The 22,868-nt window shown below is 62.4% G+C and overlaps 1 protein-coding gene across 1 annotated transcript in view; it reads left to right on the forward strand.

The window, feature by feature from the left end:
- Nucleotides 1-22,868, forward strand: part of Trpm2 (transient receptor potential cation channel subfamily M member 2) — a 57,768-nt gene that overhangs the window by 16,933 nt on the left and 17,967 nt on the right. The window contains 18 exon segments of the mRNA XM_090350073.1: nucleotides 705-885; nucleotides 1,576-1,637; nucleotides 2,486-2,686; nucleotides 6,623-6,725; nucleotides 8,785-8,906; nucleotides 9,022-9,357; nucleotides 9,632-9,769; nucleotides 10,401-10,530; nucleotides 10,732-10,883; nucleotides 11,374-11,397; nucleotides 11,399-11,487; nucleotides 11,672-11,885; nucleotides 13,384-13,502; nucleotides 14,158-14,290; nucleotides 14,441-14,612; nucleotides 16,733-16,916; nucleotides 21,954-22,135; nucleotides 22,413-22,545. Coding sequence (XP_090206199.1) covers nucleotides 705-885; nucleotides 1,576-1,637; nucleotides 2,486-2,686; nucleotides 6,623-6,725; nucleotides 8,785-8,906; nucleotides 9,022-9,357; nucleotides 9,632-9,769; nucleotides 10,401-10,530; nucleotides 10,732-10,883; nucleotides 11,374-11,397; nucleotides 11,399-11,487; nucleotides 11,672-11,885; nucleotides 13,384-13,502; nucleotides 14,158-14,290; nucleotides 14,441-14,612; nucleotides 16,733-16,916; nucleotides 21,954-22,135; nucleotides 22,413-22,545 — 2,675 coding nt within the window.

A 22,868-nucleotide genomic window follows, 5' to 3' on the forward strand; every position in this document is an offset into this window, starting at 1 on the left:
AGCTCCACCGCACAGTTCCGCTAAGCGTTCTGCCATGGTGTGGCCACGCTGCGCGGTGTCTCTCGGGGACGCTTCTCCTTCCCCGTGGCACCGCTCCAGGCCTTTCCCCCATAGTCCTTCCGATATTTAAGGAGGTTGAGACCCTGTGCTCCCTGGCCTTTAAAATCCTTCCTCTCAGCAACACCCACAGCTTTTCTGTTGGTCTTTATGATCGCTTCCTGCCACCAAACTCTATTAGTTTCTCTTGCTGTGAGATTGCTACGGACCTTAAAGCAACAGAAATCTCTTGAAACACATTTCCGGGGGACAGGGTTCCAGAGTCAGCACCACTTGGGTTGTGGCAGGGCCACCCTCCCTCCACAGGCTCCCTTCCGGCTCCCGGCGCTTCCCGCTGTCCCTCGCTTCTGCCTGTACTGCTCTGGCCTTTGCTTCGTGGTCACATTGCCACCGTGTCCTCTCCTGGGCCCCATCTCCCTCCTCTCCATCTCAGGAGGATACTGGAGACGGAATTTTGGACCTGTTGAGATAATCTACGTTATTCTTGTCACGCTAGTGTCCTTTGTCACACCAGCCAGGACCCTTTCTCCAAATAACGTAGCATCTGAAGGTCTGGAGTAGAGCGCAGGGTCTTTGGGGAACAGGGCTCCCCCTCCTAGCACAGAGGCCCAGAGCCCCGGCCGTCTGATTTCCCGGGCTGTGTGCAGGGCGGCTTTCCTGCGGAGTATCTGCTGGATGAGGAAGGCCAGGGGAACCTGACCTGCCTGGACAGCAACCACTCCCACTTCATCCTGGTGGATGACGGGACCCATGGCCAGTACGGAGTGGAGATTCCCCTGAGGACCAAGCTGGAGAAGTTCATCTCCGAGTACACAAAGGAGAGAGGAGGTGAGGGGCTGCTCTGAGAGCACAGGGCGGAGCACCAGGCTGCTGGCGCCCTGCGTGGTTCCCGGGTGCTGCAAGCACGGGGGAAATACAGTCACAGGTTTAGAAAAGAGCGGATGTCCTCAGAACTCAGAGCTGGCCGGCTAAGGTGGCTGGCACCCCTAATCCTAGCTACTCAGGAGGCTGAGACCCAGGAATGGCAGTTCAAAGCCAGAGGCAAGAATGTCTGTGAGACTTATCTCCATCAACCAGCAGATAACGAGAAGTGGAGCTTTGGCTAAGGTGGTGGAGCGCTGGCCTTGAACAGCGCCCAGGCCGGGTGTTCAGAATGGCGCTCGGGGTGCGGGATGGTCAGGTGCCCCGATGAGGGTGGAGCTAGGTTTTAAAGCTGCACACACAAAGGTCCGCAGAAAACCAGGCTAGCCACAGTGTTCAGCTGGGTGGAGAGGACAGGATCAGGCCGCCGTCCTCCCCGCCCTTGCTCCCAAGAACATGACAGAGAGCGGGGCGGGACCCAGGTGAGCTGTGCTGCCAGCGTGCTGTTGGCAAGGTGCCTGCTGGGTTGACACCACGTCCACCTCTGCCAGCCGCTCATTGTCTGCTGGGCAGCCCGGTGGTGCTTCACGTGGGAGGAGGGGGCGGGGCGGGGGCGGGCAGCCCCTCATGAGCCCTCGCCCTCTGTGCTCTCGCTAGGCGTGGCCATCAAGATCCCCATCGTGTGCGTGGTGCTGGAGGGCGGCCCCGGCACGCTGCACGTGAGTGCCGGCTCCTGGGCTCGGGAGGAGCATGGCTTGACTGGCTCTTGCCAGCATCCTGGTGGGATCACTGGCCTGACCAAGCCACCGCCACGCTGCCTCCAGGGGATGGGAGAGGGCCCACAAGGTGGTGGTGGGACGGGGCCCACGAGGTGGCCTGAGGAGGCGCCTGAGCAGTGGGTGGGGGCGTGGAGGGGCCTTGTGGCTTTGCCCTGGTGACCAGTGCCCTCTGCCGAGGGCTCACACCTCAGCCCACACTTGCTTTTGAAGCCACTGTGAGGTGTGTGGCCAGCCTTCTCCGTGGGTGCTGGCCAAGTCTATCTGCAGGAGGAGCCGAGGGCATGGGGTGTGGCAGTGGTGGGGTCCCCTGCTCTCCGCAGGCTGGTCCTGAGCCCCAGGGGTCTCCTGACGGCTGGGCACACAGGGTCGCCCTCCAGCCTGAGGCAGGCAGAGCCCCCGTGGCACGGTCCTGGGCCTCAGACCACACAGCCCCACCCAGGACAGGCCTCCAGCACGGGGCTCGCCTTTCCTGCCCACAGTGTGTCACGGGCCCTTCCTGTAGCCGAGGGCTCAGCGTCCCCTGACCACTCTGGGCCCCCACAGCAAACCTGGTGGTAGTGGGAATATCCCAAGTCTTTTGATCCCTGCAGCGTGGGGCAGCGGCCCAGAGAGGGCAAGCTGCGCACACACAGCTCCTCAGTCCCCGGGAGCCGAGCCGGGCGGTTAGCCGCCGCTCCCCGTCAATTCCAGCTGCATTGCAGCGGTGGTGCACGAGCTGAACTGCCCCGGGGCTCTGGGCAGTGCCCCAGCAGGGCCGGCGTCCGGCCCTCACCAGCCCTGTCCTGCAGACCATCTACAACGCCATCACCAACGGCACGCCCTGCGTGGTGGTGGAGGGCTCGGGCCGTGTGGCCGACGTCATCGCCCAGGTGGCCGCCCTGCCCGTGTCTGAGATCACCATCGCGCTGATCCAGCAGAAGCTCAGCATGTTCTTCCAGGAGATGTTCGAGACCTTCACGGAAAGCAGCATCGTGGAGTGGACCAAAAAGGTGAGAGGGACAGCCAGCCAGCCAGACGGGCGGACAGACAGACAGACAGATGTGGAGCTCCGGTGAGACCTGAGAGACTTCGGGAGAGGCTGTTGGCCTGTTGACCTCAAGTGACCTGAAGTGGGGACCCCAGTGAGCACAGGACGGCAAGCTCAAGAGCCCGGGACAGGCAGGAAGCCCTGGGCGGGCGGGGAGGTTGGACCTCATGACTACACACCGAGGGAGAGTGGCATCGATCTCTTGTGTCAGGTTTGGGGTTGGTCTGGGACATGGCAGGATTTGAGAGCACAGTTGTGGGACAAAGAGCCTGCTGGACCCGGGAAGGGCTAGGGGACAGCCAAGGGCAAGGGGAGGAAGAGTGGAGGAGGAGGAGGATGGAGGAGGAGTGGAGGAGGAGTGGAGGAGGAGTGGAGGAGGAGTGGAGGAGGAGGGGAGGAGGAGTGGAGGAGGAGTGGAGGCTGAGTGGAGGAGGAGTGGAGGAGGAGGATGGAGGAGGAGGATGGAGGAGGAGTGGAGGAGGAGGATGGAGGAGGAGGATGGAGGAGGAGTGGAGGAGGAGGGGAGGAGGAGTGGAGGAGGAGTGGAGGCTGAGTGGAGGAGGAGTGGAGGAGGAGGATGGAGGAGGAGGATGGAGGAGGAGTGGAGGAGGAGGATGGAGGAGGAGGATGGAGGAGGAGTGGAGGAGGAGGGGAGGAGGAGTGGAGGAGGAGTGGAGGCTGAGTGGAGGAGGAGTGGAGGAGGAGGATGGAGGAGGAGGATGGAGGAGGAGTGGAGGCTGAGTGGAGGAGGAGTGGAGGAGGAGGAGGATGGAGGAGGAGTGGAGGCTGAGTGGAGGAGGAGTGGAGGAGGATGGAGGAGGAGGGGAGGAGGAGGAGGATGGAGGAGGAGTGGAGGAGGAGTGGAGGAGGAGGGGAGGAGGAGGAGGATGGAGGAGGAGTGGAGGAGGAGTGGAGGCTGAGTGGAGGAGGGGAGGAGGAGGAGGATGGAGGAGGAGTGGAGGAGGAGGGGAGGAGGAGGAGGATGGAGGAGGAGTGGAGGCTGAGTGGAGGCGTGGTGCTGGGAGGGCTCTGGGGTGGAGGCTGAGTCCCTGCTGAGGTCTGGTGGCAGAGGCGCCCTTCCTGGCCAGCAGCAAGGACTGGGGTGGGGTCCAGCTCGGTCCCCTGCAGGGCAGAAGTGGCCCCGCCTGCTGAGTCCCGGAAGCCATGCTGCAGGCCCCTGGCAGGCTCTGCCGTGCCCGGCCCAGCCGTGGCCCACACCTGTCAGATCGGCGAACACCAGAGTCTGGAACCCCTGGGACCTGAGGCGGCCGTCCTCGGGTTCCCTCGGGCAGGGTTCTCAGGCGGGGTGGCAAGGGCTCTCTGACCTCAGTTCCCCTACAAGTGGTTGGCAAGGTCATGAGTGTCAGAGCTTCCATAGCTCCCCGAAGTGCAAAGTGGATCGTGAAAGCCCCCCGCCCCCCCAGCCCCCTGCTCTGAGGGCAGCGTGTGCTCTACAGAGCCTCCGTGGAGAAGCGTCAGCTCAGCTGGGCTGAACCTCCGTTCCGTGGGCAGCCAGGGCCACCAGCCACAGACCACAGGGATGAGCCTCCGCGGGCCACATTGGGCTCTGACTCGTGGTCAGAGTAGAGAGGACTCGGCCCAGGACACGGGCCTGGCCCGGCAGCCGGAGGCAGGGTCTCCAGGGCAGGCGGCTGGAGGGCGGGTGACCTTGTAGGGGGCTCAGGGTGACCCGGTGTGGCCTGGACGGCTTCAGGGCTGGCTGTCGACAGGGAAACAGCCCTGGACTCAGGCTTGTGAGGCCGACTGCCCTGCTCTGCCCTCCGGACCCTCCGGGACCCTCTTGCTGCTGGCCGCCCGGCAGGCCCTGGAGCCTGTCTTAGTGAGGTGATGAATTATTCAGTCAGTTCAGAGAACTGACTCTAATCTTGTCTTGTCAAAAGTGCTTTTTCAAGAAAATTGAATCCATTCTCTGACGCCAAGTCCCAGTTGTGAGTGGTTTGTGCAACCCTCTCCAGCGGAGCTGGGCTGCCTTGCTGTGAGGCTGCTCAGACGCCATGGCAGTTCACTCCTCAGCACCCTCCTGGACTGCAGGCCGGGGCTGTCCCCGCAGCTGGCCAGGGTGCTGTGCTGTGGGCGTGGCCTCCCCAGGAGAGATGATGTGGGTGTGGCCTCCCAGGGGAGATGATGTGGGCGTGGGCTCCCCAGGGGAGATGATGTGGGTGTGGCCTCACCAGGGTGCTGTGCTGTGGGCGTGGCCTCCCTAGGGGAGGTGCTGTGGGCGTGGCCTCCCCAAGGGAGGTGCCGTGGGTGTGGCCTCCCCAGGGTGTGTGCTGTGGGCGTGGCCTCCCCAGGGAATGTGCTGTGGGTGTGGCCTCCCCAGAGGATGTACTGTGGGCGTGGACTCCATAGGGATGTGCTGTGGGCGTGGCCTCCCCAGGGTGTGTGCTGTGGGCGTGGCCTCCCCAGGGGATGTGCTGTGGCATGGCCTCCCCAGAGGATGTGCTGTGGGCGTGGCCTCCCCAGAGGATGTGCTGTGGGTGTGGCCTCCCCAGGGGAGGTGCTGTGGGCATGGCCTCCCCAGGGGAGGTGCTGTGGGCGTGGCCTCCCCAGGGGACCTCCCTCAGGGCCAGAATAGTCACACAGCCACCAGGACTGGCTCCCTGCTCCTAGCACAGCATGGCGCATATGGGAGTGGGGCGGTGTGGGTGGTGAGCAGCCTGGTGGCCTGTGGGCCTCATGCATGACAGCTGCTGTACTGGACAGAGCAAGGGATAAATTACGGAGGCGTTAAAGGCTTGTGGAGAAGTGTGGGCTTAGGGAAAGGAGTCAGGAAATCCCTTGGTTTGTTTTGTTTTGTTGGAATATAATAACCTATGTAGTTAGTTAGACCAATGGTAAGTGGGAAGATGAACTTACAAACTGGTAGACAGGTAGACAAATGCATGGATAGATAGATATATACATGATAGATGGGTAGATGATAAGTAATTAGGTATGGATAGATCCATATATAATCGGATGGATGAGATGAAGGAGCAGCTAGAGCTAGGTACACTATGCAGGGAGATAGAGACACAGACGGGTGGAAAGCTAACTGCATAGACAGAAACAAGTAGACGGACAGAGGTGTGGTTGGGCAGATGAAATATGTGGATGGGTGGGTGGGTAGATGGGTGGTCAGGTGGATGGGTGGGTGGGTAGATGGATGGTCAGGTGGATGGGTGGGTGGGTGGGTAGATGGGTGGTCAGGTGGATGGGTGGGTGGGTGGGTAGATGGGTGGTCAGGTGGATGGGTGGGTGGGTAGATGGGTGGTCAGGTGGATGGGTGGGTGGGTGGGTGGGTGGTCAGGTGGATGGGTGGGTGGGTGGGTAGATGGGTGGTCAGGTGGATGGGTGGGTGGGTGGGTGGATGGGTGGTCAGGTGGATGGGTGGGTGGGTGGGTGGGTAGATGGGTGGTCAGCTGGATGGAAGTGGATAGAGATGGCTGTATGGATGGCTAAATGAACAGATGGCAGATGCCTGGATGTGTGCCCCGATGTGTAGATGGGTGGGTGACTAAACATTGGGGTGGATAGCTAGATACTGAATGGTGGCTACCCAAGTAGGTGGAAGAGGGACAGGCAGACGGGTAGACTGAGGCAGGTAGGTAGATGATCAGGAGCAGCTTGTGTCCGACAGCGGACCAGGAGGAGAAGCCGGGGGTAAGCCTGGCTGGATGTCGCCGTGTCACTTGTCATCATCAAGGGAAGACTTGACACTTGAGCGGTGTCTTCGCCAGGGCAGACCACTCACGGGGGGCTGCGTCCAGGGCTTGCCTGCTGTCTTTGCCGTCCGGGGCGGGGGCTGGGGGGGATCTGTGCCCAGGCCTCCGGGGCTCGTGGAGGCGGCAGGCCCTGGCCCGTCACCGTGGTCTCACGGGTGGAATGTCGGTTTCAGATTCAGGACATCGTCCGCAGGCGGCAGCTGCTCACTGTCTTCCGGGAGGGCAGGGATGGTCAGCAGGACGTGGACGTGGCCATTCTGCAGGCCTTGCTGAAAGGTGAGGGTCAGGGAGGGCGGAGGCCGCACTGCCGGTGTCCAGCAGGGAGTTTGGTGGCGGCGCTGCGCTCTCCCCCTCAGCTAGACGCCAGGGCCAGCTGGCGACAGCCACCAGAGAAACGCAGCGAGGTCCCGGGAGGTGAGCTCAAGAGGGTAGTACACCAGAGAGTGAGAGCATCGGGTACGGAGCTCACGCCCGGCCTGTGGAAAAAACAACAGATGCATTCAAGCAGTTCAATAAAAGCATACACTCAAGATAAAGAATCTTGCAAGCCCCACGACCCACAATAAATAGACAAATAAGTAAGTAAGTAAGTAAGGGGGAACTCAGGACATTCCCAGACACAGGAGAGCTGGGGGGGGGGTTGTGACCACTGGGCCATGGTGCGAGCAGTGTTCAAGGGAAAGCCTGGGTGTGGCTGTGTGTAGAACACTCGGCTGACATGCTCAGATACCAGGGTTCTAGCCTCAGCACCATAAAAACCAAACAAACCATCAAATACTCCCCCTCTCCCCCTATGTCCCTGAAACACACAGGGAGTCCTGAGGGGGGAACTGAAGGGAAATGAAATGAAATGTCTAATACCCAGCAATTCAAAGGCATCTAAGAAATAAGTGCTGGATGCTTGGCTCACGCCTGTCATCCTAGCTACTCAGGAGGCTGAGATCTGAGGATCGCAGTTCAAAGCCAGCCCAGGCAAGAAAATCTGTGAGACTCTTATCTCCAATTAACCACCAGAAAATCAGAAGTGGCACTGTGGCTCATAGTGGTAGAACAGTAGTGTTGAGCTAGACTGCTTAGGGGCGGTGCCCAGGCCCTGAGTTACAGCCCCAGGACTGACAAGAAAAGAAAAGAAATAAAGGTAAGTACATGCATGGTTAGAAAAGCTGCAGTTGTAACTGCAAGCATTGTTTTAACAATTACTTAAGAGACTGATGTATTAAAATAACTAGTCTAAGCAAGGCTCAGGGCTCATGTCTGTGGAGAGTGGGTGACTCAAGTTTCAAGGCCAGGCTGGGCAGAATAATGAGACCCTATCTCAACCAGTGAGCGGGCTGTGATGCTTCATACCTGTGATTCTAGCTACATGGGGGGGGGGGTCATGGTCTTGGCTGGCCCTGGCAGAAATGCAAGACTTGAAAAATATCTAAAGCAAAAATGACTGGGGGTATTGTTCAAATGGTAGAACGCCTGCCCAGCAAGCTCTGGGCACTGAGTTCAACCCCTAGGGCCACAAACAAAAACATCACCGGCAGAAACAAAACCAGAAAAATTCACATATCTATGCAAATTAAACAACACACTGCTAGAACTAATAAGCAGAGGTGGCGAAGTCACAAGGTTCACAGGGAATACAAAATTAGCTGCGTTTCTAGGCAGAATGGATGGTTTAAAAAGGAAACGCAATGCACACGCAGAAATGCTTCTGTGAAATGTGTGTCCAAGAACCTTGGTGAAATGACTTTAAAGCGGAGCAGCTGGCATTGTGGCCCGTCAAGCACACTACGAGTCAGCCTTAATCCCAGCTGTGTGGGCAGGGGCTGAGGTCCAGAAAGGCCTCGATAGGAGGAGGAGCTCCTGTCAGAAGAGTAACTAAAGCAAGAAAAGGGGGGGGGGGCGGAACATGGCCCAAGGGGAAAAGCCCCTGTCCTACAAATGCGAGGTACCAAGTTCAAGCCCACGCACTGCCAAAGTAGAGGGCGAGAGTAGGGTAGGTGGGGCAGGAGAGATTAAAAACCAGTGCCAAGAAGTAAACGTGGAATCCCTGCCTTTCCGGGCCTGTGTCTTCTTAAAGTGTGAGGGCTTTTCTCACCTGACCACCCACCGGTGATGGGGCCGGTGGGGCCAGAACGTGGGGGTCCCGTATTAGTAGGGTGAGTGACGGTCGCCCGGGACTCCCCCGGTCTGGCCGGGGAAGGCCCAGTGCTTCAGGGCGGCGGGTGTGGGGGGGGCAGCGCCGGGTCTGTGGCTTCTCCCCGGGGAGGCTGGAGCTGGCCCGGGCCTGGCTCTACCGCTCCGGGCCCAGGCGGACGCGCTGACCCCAGTGCTCCCTCCGCAGCCTCTCGGAGCCAGGACCACTTTGGCCACGAGAACTGGGACCACCAGCTTAAGCTGGCGGTGGCGTGGAACCGCGTGGACATTGCCCGCAGTGAGATCTTCACGGATGAGTGGCAGTGGAAGGTGAGGGGCTCCCCCCACCCTGGGCCCGCGGGGCCCCGTCAGGCCTGCATCCCAGCGGGCGTCTGAGCTTGGGGGGGGGCGAGGCCCCAGCCCCAGGTGACCGTCAGCTCCTCAGCCCTCAGATCTGCACCCCACCATGACGGCCGCCCTCATCTCTAACAAGCCCGAGTTTGTGAGGCTCTTTCTGGAGAACGGGGTGCGGCTGAAGGAGCTGGTCACCTGGGACACCCTGCTCTACCTCTACGCCAACCTGGAGCCCTCCTGCCTCTTCCACTACAAGCTGCACAAAGTGCTGGCGGAGGAGCCCGAGCGGCCGGCCCGCGTGCACATGCACCACGTGGCCCACGTGCTGCGAGAGCTGCTGGGCGACTCCACGCAGCCGCTCTACCCCCGGCCACGGCACGGCGACCGGCCCAGGCTCTCGCTGCCCGTGCCCCACATCAAGCTCAACGTGGGTGCCGGGCGTGGGGGGGCTGTGGGGGGGGCTGTGGGGGGAGGGCTGCGGGGGGTGGGCTGTGGGGGGAGGGCTGTGGGGGGAGGGCTGTGGGGGGTGGGTGGCTGTGGGGTAGGGCTCTGTGTCACTGGGGAAGGACAGGTGCCTGGTGGGATCAGGGTCCTGGGATGGTCCCCAGAGTAGCAGGACAAGGTGGGACTCAGCCTGGCATTGGCGGGGGGCCTAGGTGGGACTTGGCTGTCTGTCAGTCTGTCTGTCTGTCTGTGTGCAGGTGCAGGGGGTGAGCCTCCGGTCCCTCCACAAGCGCCCAGCAGGCCAGGTCACCTTCACCATGGACCCGGTCCGAGACCTCCTCATCTGGGCCATTGTGCAGAACCGACGGGAGCTGGCCGGGATCATCTGGGCCCAGGTGAGGGGCGGGAGCTGTCCGGGGTCGTCTGGGTGCAGGTGAGGGGCGGGAGCTGGCCGGGGTCGTCCTGAGACCACAGCTGTGAGCAGATCAGGCCCAGGGCAGGGAGCCTGAGCCCACAGCAGGCCGGCTATGTGTGGCTATGGGGTGACGGCAGGGTTTGCAGCCAGGGAGATTTGGGGAGCAAAGAACTCAGCTCTCAGCAAGGAAAGCACTTGAACCGGGCTTGAACTCAGGCCTGGGGAGGCACTCTACCACTTGAGCACAGTTCCATTCCCAGCTTTTTGGGTGGTTAATTGGAGATAAGAGTCTCATGGACTTTCCTGCTGGGCTGGCTCCGAACTGCGATCCTCAGCTCTCAGCCTCCTGCGTAGCGAGGACGACAGGCGTGAGCCACTGGTGTCTACTTTACTTACTTTAGTGACTTCCAGGCGCAGGCCCCCGAGCAGCGGGCCTCTGAGGGCTCCCCTGGGGTCTGGTGTCTGTGCTCCTGTCCTTCAGCGAGGCCCCAGGGACCAGGCAGGGGCGGCCGGCAGCGAGGGTCCCGCGTGGATCTGGGGTGGCCCTGGGCAGTGTGGGGGCCCGGTGGGGGAGGGTGAGCCTGGCTCCTCACTGGTCCTCTGCGTCTCAGACCCAGGACTGCATTGCTGCCGCGCTGGCGTGCAGCAAGATCCTGAAGGAGCTGTCTAAGGAGGAGGAGGACACGGACAGCTCAGAGGAGATGCTGGCGCTGGCAGAGGAATTCGAACACAGAGCCATTGGTGAGCTCGGTGGCCCAGCTCAGCCACTTGCACTGTCCCCAGGGCTTCAGCCCTGCGTCTCAGCCTGGCAGGCGAATGTCCCGAGATGCCAGCCCCTGCTCGCCCGCGTTGTCCTGTGCCCCTACCCTCTGTCCGGGGTGCTCCTGAGGGCCAGCCCTCTGCCCCCTGCTGGTCTGGTGTGGATTTCCCTCTCCTGCCCAGGCGTCTTCACCGAGTGCTACCGGAAAGACGAGGAGAGGGCTCAGAAGCTGCTGGTCCGTGTGTCGGAGGCCTGGGGCAAGACCACCTGCCTGCAGCTCGCCCTGGAGGCCAAGGACATGAAGTTTGTGTCTCATGGGGGCATCCAGGGTGATGTCCCATGACCTGTGCCCACAGCCACATGCCCGGTGCCTGGAGCCCCCGAAGGCACACACCTGCCCTCAGAGCCCATGCCAGTGGGCAGAGTGCTTTCCTCCCATTTTATACATGGCTGAGGAGGCAGAGGGTCCTTCCAGAGAGCGGTGGGCAGTGCCCAGAGCCCTGCCAACCCTCGCCTCCTGAGGGCCTCAGGCAGAGTTGATCTATAGAGCCAAGCAGGGGCTTGGCTCACGAGAGCCTGGGGCTGTGGGCACCATGGAGGGTTGTCCTGTAGCGTGCGGAGGGGGCCAGGCAGGAGGACAGCTCTGCCACTCTGCCACTTACCACTGCAAGCCTGTGCCTGTGCCCTGGACAGGGCGCCTGCCCCTTGCTGGCCTCCGTGCCCGGGGACTCAGTTCATGTTGACCGAGTGTCTCTTACGCTTGGGGCGAGTGTGGCCTGGGGTCAGGCTGGGGGGGCCGCGGTCCTGAGACTCCCTGCCCACAGGCCTTCCTGACCAAGGTGTGGTGGGGGGCAGCTGTGTGTGGACAACGGGCTGTGGCGGGTCGTCCTGGGCATGCTGGCCTTCCCGCTGCTCTTCACAGGCCTCATCTCCTTCAGGTGGGGCGGCCTGCGGGTCTGGGCTGGGGCCCCCAGCCAGGCGGGATGGGTCCAGGCTGTGTGTGCGGGGGGGCGGGGGGGACAGGCGAGGCCTGCCTGGCAGGGGGAGGCCACGGGGCCGAAGTCTGAGGATGTGGGGTCCCGGCCAGCCCTGGCGGCTCCCTCACGGGTCGCTGCACCCCAGGGAGAAGAGGCTGCAGGCCGTGGGCAGCCCGGCCCGGGCCCGCGCCTTCTTCAGCGCCCCCGTGGTCGTCTTCCACCTGAACACCCTGTCCTACTTCGCGTTCCTCTGCCTCTTCGCCTACGTGCTCATGGTGGACTTCCAGCCCTCGCCCTCGTGGTGCGAGCGCCTCATCTACCTCTGGCTCTTCTCCCTGGTGTGCGAGGAGACGCGGCAGGTGAGCCCCGCCCAGCCCGCCCCCCTTGTCCCCCCAGCCCTACCCACTCAGTGACTTCTCCAGATGGGCCACATCACACGGACGCCAGCGTCTCCAGGCTTCCCCTGGGCACTGAGGACCTGCAGAGCGGAGCCCTTGGCTCCCACAGGCCCCTCACCCCGTTACCTCCTGTGAAGCCCAGCCGCCCCTGCCTCCCGGGAGCTCACAGGCGTGTGCTGCCTCCCTGCCGCCCTGCAGAGGGCACTGCAGAGTGCGGGCTCACGACGGGTCAGGGCTGGCTTCCTGCAGTCAGGTGGACTGAAAGCCACGGGCTTCCGCCATGCTTCATTCTAGCACGGATCTGCAGAGCAAAACATGCCAGGGACAGAAACACAAGGCAGTGCAGGACGGGGCCCTCCCCTCCCCTCCTCTGGGGACCGTGCAGGACAGAGTCCTCCCCTCCTCTTGGGGAGCAGTGCAGTTCAGGGACCTCCCCTGCTCTGGGGGGGGGACAGTGCTTAATTCTCCAGCAAGGACCTGTGTCACCACTCACAGTCCAGGGCCACCTGGAAGCGTCCGTGGTCCTCAGGGCCAGGGCTTCCACTGGTCAGCCACACAGACACGGCTGACCAGCCAGAGGTCCACCCCAGTCTCGGCACTCCAGGCTGAGCTGTGGTGGCGGCGCCTGGTGGCTGTGTGAACATGAGCCAGGCTGAGGTGTCCTTGGGGAGGCTTGTCTGTCTCCTCCGTGGTCCTGGCTAGCTGAGCTCGGTGGCTTCCCCAGTTAGACAGTTAGCGCGCCCGGGGTGGACATCGGCATGCATTGAGTTTATGGACAGCAGAGGCGGGGAGGCCTGCAGGGCGGGGTCTCCTCCGTACCCCCTGGGGTGCTGCCCCCCCAGCTGCTGAAGCCACTCCCCTCTGTGAGGTCCCCAAGCTCGGCCTCCCTGGGGCAGCAGAGGCCACAGAGGGCACAGCCTTCTCCTCCAGTCTGTCCCTCCATCCTGGAAGGGCCAGCTGGAGCTGGGCAGGGGACTGCGGGGTAGGGATGCCCGGCAGGCCAGCCCCACGGCCGCACCTCAAGAAGAGGCAAAGGTTTTCAACACGCACACACACACGTCCAGCAACCCACTCACACACATACGAACACCCGTGCACATGCATACCTATACCTGTGTGTAGACCCGTGTATGCACACACGTCTGTACACACACGCCCAGGTGCAAAGCATGCACGCACACGTTCACACTTCCACATGCCCCCGGGTGTGTGCACGCATGCACGTGATCCCGCCTTCACAGGTGGGTACCCGCACTGACACACGTTCACACACGCGTGGGGCAGGCCGCTGGGTCTGGGGCGCTCTGGCTCAGGGCCTGCCTAGAACTCGCCTGGCACCGCTTCCTGATCTCCACACGATTCCGTGGCCTCTCCTGTGGCCTCCCCTCCCCCCCCGAGTCTGTCCCCAGGGAGCTCGAGCGGCCACGACACCCCTTGTCCCCCCCGTTGCTCTCAGTAGCTCTTCTACGACCCTGATGAGTGCGGGCTCATGAAGATGGCGTCCCTGTACTTCAGCGACTTCTGGAACAAGCTGGATGCCTGCGCCATCCTGCTCTTCATAGCCGGCCTGACCTGCCGGTGAGTCACTGGCGTGGCCTCTGCCCGCGCGCTCGGCGCCAGGTCCCGGGAGGCTCAGGAGCTGGGGCCTTCTGGTCATGTCTGTCACTTGTCCTGGGGTGCTATGCGATTGTGGCTGTTAAACCAGGCTGCTCCTGTCCCCTTGGGTCAGCGCCTACATGTGGGGACCCCAAGGAAACGCCCTGTCCAGGCTCCCTCCCTGCTGGCCTGTCTCACCAGGACAGCCTGCAGGCCCTCTCATAGGTGGGGGACGTGGCCTGGCTGTTCCTGTCCAAGCCTGGGCTTTGGATCTTTCTGAAGAAAAGCTTGTTTTCAGTAGAGACACTCTCCCTTCCCTTCCCTTCCCTTCCCCGCCTCTCCTCTCCCCTCCCCCTCCCCCTCCCTCTCCCCCACTCTCTGTGAACTCATAGCCTTGTGCTTAGACTAGACCGTTGCTCTGCCGCCTCCATCACCTGCAGCCCCTCTTTAGTCCGTGGGGCTCATATGTAGCAGGAGCTCAACCACTTGGCCATGCCCCCCACCCAGCTCCATGGCGGCTCTGCCCTTTGACCCACTGGGGACTAAGCCCCCAGAGCCTTCGGCCCCCAGTGGCTCGGGGAGCCGTGCCACGGCCTGTGAGGTGAGCTGGCGCCGTGTCTGCCCTGCGCGCTGCCAGGCTCATCCCGGCCACGCTGTACCCGGGGCGCGTGGTCCTCTCCCTGGACTTTATCCTGTTCTGCCTGCGGCTCATGCACATCTTCACCGTCAGCAAGACGCTGGGGCCCAAGATCATCATCGTCAAGAGGATGGTACGGAAGACGCCCCGTCCCGCTCCCCTGCCGGCCCCGGGAGGCCCACGGAGGGCCAGACCCCCCCCCCCGCCGTGGGCAGCGGTGGTCCGCGGCGCTGGGCGGGCAGCACGGGCAGCTGCACGTCTGACGGAGCCTCGGCCTCCACAGATGAAGGACGTCTTCTTCTTCCTCTTCCTCCTGGCCGTGTGGGTGGTGTCCTTCGGCGTGGCCAAGCAGGCCATCCTCATCCACAACGAGAGCCGCGTGGACTGGATCTTCCGAGGGGTCGTCTACCACTCCTACCTCACCATCTTCGGGCAGATCCCCGGCTACATCGACGGTGGGGACCACCGCGGGGCTGGCGGGGCGGGAGGGCCGGGGGGCGGGGGCTCAGGACCATCGCTCCGAGCCCGCGTGGCCGGCTGCCCACCAGCGACTGCGGGAGGGAGTCTGCGGGGAGGCCGGGAGGCTGGGGCGGCCAGGACAGAGTGGGGCGCAGGATCTCTGCCGGCGGCGGCTCAAGCATGAGCTGCCACCGCTGCCCTGCTGCCCCTCAGCAGGGAGACACAACGTCCTCCACCTCTCCTGCGGGCAGCGGACGCACTCCGTGGTTTTTACAGTCTGAGCGTCGTCCTTGAAATCTAATCAACATGTCACCAAGTCCCCAGCACCGCGTACACTCCACACGGAAGCTAATGTTAGAGCCCCAGAGGCCTTGCCGCAGCCCTGGCACGGCTGGGCACGGCGCACCTGCACACTGCCTGCTGCCAGGCCACCCTTTTGTGTCTGTTGCTTCCACGGTTCAGCCACAGGGAGGCTGTGCCGTCTGGAGAGCCGTTCCTTTGGATTGGAGACAACACCCATTGTGTGCTGTTCATTTATTCACGGGGTGGCGAGCATTTAGATTATTTCCATCTTTAGCTGCTATGGTGAATTTTTACCTTGCACAAGTCATCGTCAAGGTTTTGTGGGCTGCCGAGCTGCTTTTACACGAGGGGAGCCCTTGATAGCTCCTCTAGCAATGTCTGAGAATCCCCATTTTCCCACAGTCAACCAACAGTTGTTATTGCCTGGCTTTTAAATTATAGCCGTCCTGTGGAGGGTAAAGTTGTATCTCATTGTGGTTTTAGTTTTTATTTCTCTTGGGGTATTAGAAACCAAACCCAGGGCCTTGGCATGTACTAAGCGGGGATCCTCTGAGCTCCCTCTCCTCCTCTCCCACTGTGAGTCCTGTGATGGCTCCTGTTAAGCGTCATCTTCTTTAGGAAAGGTCTATTCCTGTCCCTTGCCAGTTTCCCCTTTCATGGATTATGTTTTGTTTTAGCATTTTTGTGTTATAAGGGATTGTTTTTTTGTCTTGGGGCTTGAACTCTGGGTCTGGGTATTGCCTCCGAGCTCTTCAGAGCTCCGCTTCTGGTTTCCCAGCAGTAAATTGAAGACAAAAGTCTCACATACTTTTGTGCCCTGGTTGGCTTTGAACCACAATCCTTAGATCTCAGCCTTCTGAGTAGCTAGGATTACAAGCGTGGTGTATATCTTTTATATTGAGAATGTGATTTGCCAGTGTTTTCAATTATTCTTGGATTGTCTCTTTTCACTCAGGAAAAAAAAAAAAACCACAACCTTCATTTTGAAACAGAAACTTTTATTTTTTGCTGGTCTTGGGGTTTACACTCAGGGCCTGGGTGCGGCTGTGCCTGAGTTTCTTTTGCTCAAGGCTAGCGCTGTCCCATGCCAGCCACAGCTCCATTTCTGCCTTTTTGGGTAGCTTATTGGAGATAAGAGTTCCACGGGATTTTCTGCCCAGAGCCTCAGCTCACAGCTGCCTCCTGAGTAGCTACGGTTACAGGCGGGAGCTGCCGGGCCTGGCTTTTGTTTGTACGTTTTTGGGGGTTTTTTTGCTTTTGCTTTTTTTCCCTAAATTAAAATGTTTTATTTTTTTCCTTCTTTAAATTTATTCTGAAGTATTTTATTCTTCTTTTAAATGCAGTATTTATTCTTTTTCCCCATTAAAATCTGTCTCCACCAAATGGAGAGCCCCAAGAAGGCCACAGGGCTCTGATGGGGCGCCCCCACCACAGCCGGGAGAGGACGGAGCTTGGAGCTGGAGGGTGCACAGAGGCTGCACACTGGACACGTCTGTGCCGGGGCCTGTGGCTGGCCCCTGCGTGGCCCCTGCGTGTGCAGGCGTCGAGAGCGGCGGGGACCTTGGGCTGCTGGCTGTGGGGTCTGCGTTCCAGGCCCTCCGTGACTGTGCTGGCTGTGGGGTCTGCGTTCCAGGCCCCCCGTGACTGTGCTGGCTGTGGGGTTGGTGTTCCAGGCCCCCCTGTGACTGTGCTGGCTGTGGGGTTGGTGTTCCAGGCCCCCCGTGACTGTGCTGGCTGTGGGGTCTGCGTTCCAGGCCCCCCGTGACGGCTGTTTTCTCATCCTGTCCCCACTCTCACTCCACTCCGGTGTCAGGCGTGAATTTCAACACGGACCAGTGCAGCCCCAACGGCACGGACCCCTACAAGCCGAAGTGCCCGGAGAGCGACGCCACGCTGCAGGCGCCCGCCTTCCCCCAGTGGCTCACGGTCGTCCTCCTCTGCCTCTACCTGCTCCTCACCAACGTCCTGCTGCTCAACCTCCTCATCGCCATGTTCAAGTTAGCCTGGCCGCGGGGCGTGGGGCTCTCCCAGGCGTGGGGCTCTCCCCGAGCATGGGGCTCTCTGGGCCACGGGGTGTGGGGCTCTCTAGGCCGCGGGGCGTGGGGCTCGCCTGGCCCGCCAGTCCCTCTGTCCTCCCCAAGGGCCTTGTGGATGGGTTGGTGAGCCCAGGGCCTTCCGCGGAGGCCCATGCACACTGGAGAGTGAGGGCGGCCGGTCCTCCCTGGCCACTGCCACGTGTCATGGCCAGCGTGCCTGCCTGTGCGTGCAGCGTCCCCGGGGCCGTGTGACTTCCTGCTCTGCGGTCGCTCAGCTGCCCCACATCTATTTCAACCCACTTCAATGGTCACCGGCCTGGGGGGACTGGCCAGTCCCAGCAGCAGCTGTGCCGGTCCCTTTAGAAAGGGACTGGTTTCAGAAATGGTGCCACAGTGCTCACGCCCTAGCCCAAGGGGACAAAGGGACTGTGCAGTGGAGGAGAGGAGGTGAAGGGAGGAAGTGGGGAGGTGAAGGGAGGAGGTGAGGAGGTGAGGTAAGGAGGTGAGGAGGTGAGGAGGTGAAGGGGTGAGGAGGGGATGAGGAGTGAGGGGATGAGGAGGTGAGGAGGTGAGGAGGTGAGGGGATGAGGAGGTGAAGAGGTGAGGGGGTAAGGGGATGAGGAGGTGAGGAGGTGAGGAGGTGAGGGGATGAGGAGGTGAGGAGGTGAGGGGGTGAGGAGGTGAGGAGGTGAGGAGGTGAGGAGGTGAGGGGATGAGGAGGTGAGGAGGTGAGGAAGTGAGGGGGTGAGGAAGGTGAGGAGTTGAGGGGATGAGGGGATGAGGAGTGAGGGGATGAGGAGGTGAGGAGGTGAGGGGATGAGGAGGTGAGGAGGTGATGAGGTGAGGGGATGAGGAGGTGAGGAGGTGAGGAGGTGAGGAGGTGAGGAGGTGAGGGGATGAGGGGGTGAGGGGATGAGGAGGTGAGGAGGTGAGGAGGTGAAGAGGTGAGGAGGTGAGGAGGTGAGGAGGTGAGGGGATGAGGGGGTGAGGGGATGAGGAGGTGAGGAGGTGAGGAGGTGAGGAGGTGAGGAGGTGAGGGGGGGTGAGGAGGTGAGGAGGTGAGGAGGTGAGGAGGTGAGGAGGTGAGGAGGTGAGGGGTTGATGAGGGGGTGAGGGGATGAGGAGGTGAGGAGGTGAGGAGGTGAAGAGGTGAGGAGGTGAGGAGGTGAGGGGATGAGGGGGTGAGGGGATGAGGAGGTGAGGAGGTGAGGAGGTGAGGAGGTGAGGGGATGAGGAGGTGAGGAGGTGAGGAGGTGAGGTGAGGGGGTGAGGAGGTGAGGGGATGAGGAGGTGAAGAGGTGAGGTGAGGGGGTGAGGAGGTGAGGGGATGAGGAGGTGAGGAGGTGAGGAGGTGCGGAGGTGAGGAGGTTAGGAGGTGAGGTGAGGGGGTGAGGAGGTGAGGGGATGAGGAGGTGAGGAGGTGAGGAGGTGAGGTGAGGGGGTGAGGAGGTGAGGAGGTGAGGAGGTGCGGAGGTGAGGAGGTGAGGAGGTGAAGAGGTGAGGAGGTGAGGGGGTGAGGAGGTGAGGAGGTGAGGAGGTGAGGGGGTGAGGAGGTGAGGGGGTGAGGAGGTGAGGAGGTGAGGGGGTGAGGAGGTGAGGGGATGAGGAGGTGAGGAGGTGAGGGGGTGAGGAGGTGAGGAGGTGCGGAGGTGAGGAGGTGAGGAGGTGAAGAGGTGAGGAGGTCGAGGGGTGTGAGGAGGTTGAGGAGGTGAGGAGGTGAGGGGATGAGGAGGTGAGGAGGTGAGGGGGTGAGGAGGTGAGGAGGTGAGGGGGTGAGGAGGTGAGGGGATGAGGAGGTGAGGAGGTGAGGGGGTGAGGAGGTGAGGAGGTGAGGAGGTGCGGAGGTGAGGAGGTCAGGAGGTGAAGAGGTGAGGAGGTGAGGGGGTGAGGAGGTGAGGAGGTGAGGAGGTGAGGAGGTGAGGAGGTGAGGGGGTGAGGAGGTGAGGGGAAAGGAGGTGAGGAGGTGAGGAGGTGAGGAGGTGAGGAGGTGAGGGGATGAGGAGGTGAGGGGATGAGGAGGTGAGGAGGTGAGGAGGTGAGGTGGTGAGGAGGTGAGGAGGTGAGGGGATGAGGAGGTGAGGGGATGAGGAGGTGAGGGGGTGAGGAGGTGAGGGGATGAGGAGGTGAGGAGGTGAGGAGGTGAGGAGGTGAGGGGGTGAGGGGATGAGGAGGTGAGGAGGTGAGGAGGTGAGGAGGTGAGGAGGTGAGGAGGTGAGGGGATGAGGAGGTGAGGAGGTGAGGAGGTGAGGAGGTGAGGAGGTGAGGAGGTGAGGGGATGAGGAGGTGAGGGGGTGAGGGGGTGAGGAGGTGAGGGGATGAGGAGGTGAGGAGGTGAGGAGGTGCGGAGGTGAGGAGGTGAGGAGGTGAAGAGGTGAGGAGGTGAGGGGGGTGAGGAGGTGAGGAGGTGAGGAGGTGAGGGGGTGAGGAGGTGAGGAGGTGAGGAGGTGAGGAGGTGAGGGGATGAGGAGGTGAGGAGGTGAGGGGGTGAGGAGGTGAGGAGGTGAGGAGTTGAGGGGATGAGGAGGTGAGGGGATGAGGAGGTGAGGGGGTGAGGAGGTGAGGGGATGAGGAGGTGAGGAGGTGAGGGGGTGAGGAGGTGAGGGGATGAGGAGGTGAGGGGGTGAGGAGGTGAGTGGATGAGGAGGTGAGGGGGTGAGGAGGTGAGGAGGTGAGGAGGTGAGGGGATGAGGAGGTGAGGAGGTGAGGGGGTGAGGAGGTGAGGAGGTGAGGGGATGAGGAGGTGAGGAGGTGAGGGGGTGAGGAGGTGAGGGGATGAGGAGGTGAGGAGGTGAGGAGGTAAGGAGGTGAGGGGGTGAGGAGGTGAGGGGATGAGGAGGTGAGGGGATGAGGAGGTGAGGAGGTGAGGAGGTGAGGAGGTGAGGGGGTGAGGAGGTGAGGGGATGAGGAGGTGAGGGGGAAAGGAGGTGAGGAGGTGAGGAGGTGAGGGGGTGAGGAGGTGAGGGGTGAGGAGGTGAGGGCATGAGGAGGTGAGGGGGTGAGGAGGTGAGGAGGTGAGGAGGTGAGGGGATGAGGAGGTGAGGAGGTGAGGGGGTGAGGAGGTGAGGAGGTGAGGGGATGAGGGAGGTGAGGAGGTGAGGGGGTGAGGAGGGAGGGGATGAGGAGGTGAGGAGGTGAGGAGTGAGGGGGTGAGGAGGTGAGGGGAAAGGAGTGTGAGGAGGTGAGGAGGTGAGGGGGAAAGGAGGTGAGGAGGTGAGGGGGTGAGGAGGTGAGGGGTGAGGAGGTGAGGGATGTGGAGGTGGGAGGTGAGGAGGTGTGGAGGTGAGGAGGTGAGGGGATGAGGAGGTGAGGAGGTGAGGGGGTGAGGAGGTGAGGAGGTGAGGGGATGAGGAGGTGAGGAGGTGAGGAGGTGAGGAGGTGAGGAGGTGAGGGGATGAGGAGGTGAGGAGGTGAGGGGGTGAGGAGGTGAGGGGATGAGGAGGTGAGGGGGTGAGGAGGTGAGGGATGAGGAGGTGAGGAGGTGAGGGGGTGAGGAGGTGAGGGGGAAAGGAGGTGAGGAGGTGGGAGGGTGAGGGGGTGAGGAGGTGAGGGGGTGAGGGGTGAGGAGGTGAGGGGGGTGAGGAGGTGAGGGGATGAGGAGGTGAGGAGGTGAGGGGGTGAGGAGGTGGGGATGAGGAGGTGAGGAGGTGAGGGGTGTGAGGAGGTGAGGGGTTGAGGGGGTGAGGGGATGAGGAGGTGAGGAGGTGAGGGGGTGCGGAGGTGAGGAGGTGAGGAGGTGAGGGGGTGAGGAGGTGAGGGGATGAGGAGGTGAGGAGGTGAGGGGTGAGGAGGTGAGGGGGTGAGGAGGTGAGGGGATGAGGAGGTGAGGGGATGAGGAGGTGGTGAGGTGGTGAGGAGGTGAGGTGTCAGGGGATGAGGAGGTGAGGGGATGAGGTGGTGAGGAGGTGAGGGGGAAAGGAGGTGAGGAGGTGAGGAGGTGAGGAGGTGAGGAGGTGAGGTGAGGGAGGTGAGGAGGTGAGGGGATGAGGAGGTGAGGAGGTGAGGGGGGGTGAGGGGATGGGGAGGTGAGGGGTGAGGAGGTGAGGAGGTGAGGGGTGAGGGGTGAGGGGGTGAGGAGGTGAGGAGGTGAGGAGGTGATGGGGGTGAGGGGGTGAGGAGGTGAGGGGTGAGGAGGTGAGGGGATGAGGAGGTGAGGGGATGAGGAGGTGAGGAGGTGAGGGGGTGAGGAGGTGAGGAGGTGAGGGGTGAGGAGGTGAGGAGGTGAGGGGGTGAGGAGGTGAGGGGATGAGGAGGTGAGGGGATGAGGAGGTGAGGAGGTGAGGGGGTGGTGGGGGAAAGGAGGTGGTGGAGGTGAGGAGGTGAGGAGGTGAGGGGTGGGGTGAGGGGGTGAGGAGGTGGGGTGAGGAGGTGAGGAGGTGAGGGGGTGAGGGGATGAGGAGGTGAGGGGATGAGGAGGTGAGGAGGTGAGGGGGTGAGGAGGTGAGGAGGTGAGGAGGTGTGGAGGTGAGGAGGTGAGGTGAGGGGGTGAGGAGGTGAGGGGATGAGGAGGTGAGGAGGTGAGGGGATGAGGGAGGTGAGGGGATGAGGAGGTGAGGAGGTGAGGGTGTGAGGGGATGAGGAGGTTGAGGGGGTGAGGAGGTGAGGAGGTGAAGAGGTGAGCAGGTGAGGAGGTGAGGGGATGAGGAGGTGAGGAGTGAGGGGATGAGGAGGTGAGGAGTGTGTGCCCTGCCCCTGCAGTCCGGGGTCCTCCAGGCTCCTGGCCCTGGTGGGGAGCCCGTAGGTCCTGAGGCGCTGGTGTCCTGGGGTCCTGACGCCTGCGTCCCCACGTCCCGTTCTGAGGCGCTGGTGTCCTCGGGTCCTGACGCCTCCGTCCCCACGTCCCGTGCTGAGGCGCTGGTGTCCTGAGGTCCTGACGCCTGCGTCCCCACGTCCCGTTCTGAGGCGCTGGTGTCCTCGGGTCCTGACGCCTGCGTCCCCACGTCCCGTCCTGAGGCGCTGGTGTCCTGCGGTCCTGACGCCCGTGTCCCCACGTCCCGCCAGCTACACGTTCCAGGAGGTCCAGGAGCACACGGACCAGATCTGGAAGTTCCAGCGCCACGACCTGATCGAGGAGTACCAGGGGCGGCCGCCTGCCCCGCCGCCCCTCATCCTCCTCAGCCACCTGCAGCTCCTCCTCAAGAGGGTGGTCCTGAAGACCCCGGCCCAGCGCCACCGGCAGCTCAGTGAGGCCCGGGCCAGGCGAGGGGGGGCCAGACCAGAGTGTGGCTCCTCAGACTGGAGTGCGGGGGAGACCTGGCTGGAGTGCGGGGAGCCTAGGCGCGGGGCTGGAGTGCGGGGAGCCCCTGGCTGGAGTGTGGGGAGGCCTGGCGCGGGGCTGGAGTGTGGGGAGCCCTGGCTGGAGTGCGGGGAGCCCTGGCTGGAGTGCGGGGAGGCCTGGCGCGGGGCTGGAGGTCCTGAGGTCCCCGGCAGACCCCGATGGAGCCCCCTGCCGCACCGCAGAGAACAAGCTGGAGCAGCAGGAGGAGGCGGCGCTGCTGTCGTGGGAGCTCTACCTGAAGGAGAACTACCTGCAGAGCCAGCAGCTCCAGCAGCGCCAGAGGCCAGAGCAGCGGATCCACGACATGAGTGACAAGTACGGCCAGGCGGGCGAGGTCACAGCTCGGCAATGCAGACCCCCCCTGCCGGGCGGGAACCCGGATGCCCTGTGCCCAGACCCTAGCGCCCTGGCCATGGGAAGGGGAAGGGGCTGTGACTGCCAGCCAGCTCCCTGGGTCGTTGTGGGCCTGGCTGTTCCTGGGCCTGTGCCTTGCAACTGACCAATGACCTAAGGGGTCCTAGAGAAGCCAGGAGCCCTCAGGGTGCAGGTGGGCTGGGAGCCTAGAGAGCGAGCCAGGTGGGTACAGGAGGGGCCAGGAAGAATGCACGCCTGTGGGGCTCAGGGCTGGGCACCCTGCA

The sequence above is a fragment of the Megascapheus bottae genome, chromosome 1 (assembly GCF_031878675.1).
Source record: "Megascapheus bottae isolate mThoBot1 chromosome 1, mThoBot2.hap1, whole genome shotgun sequence".
Lineage (NCBI taxonomy): Eukaryota > Metazoa > Chordata > Mammalia > Rodentia > Geomyidae > Megascapheus > Megascapheus bottae.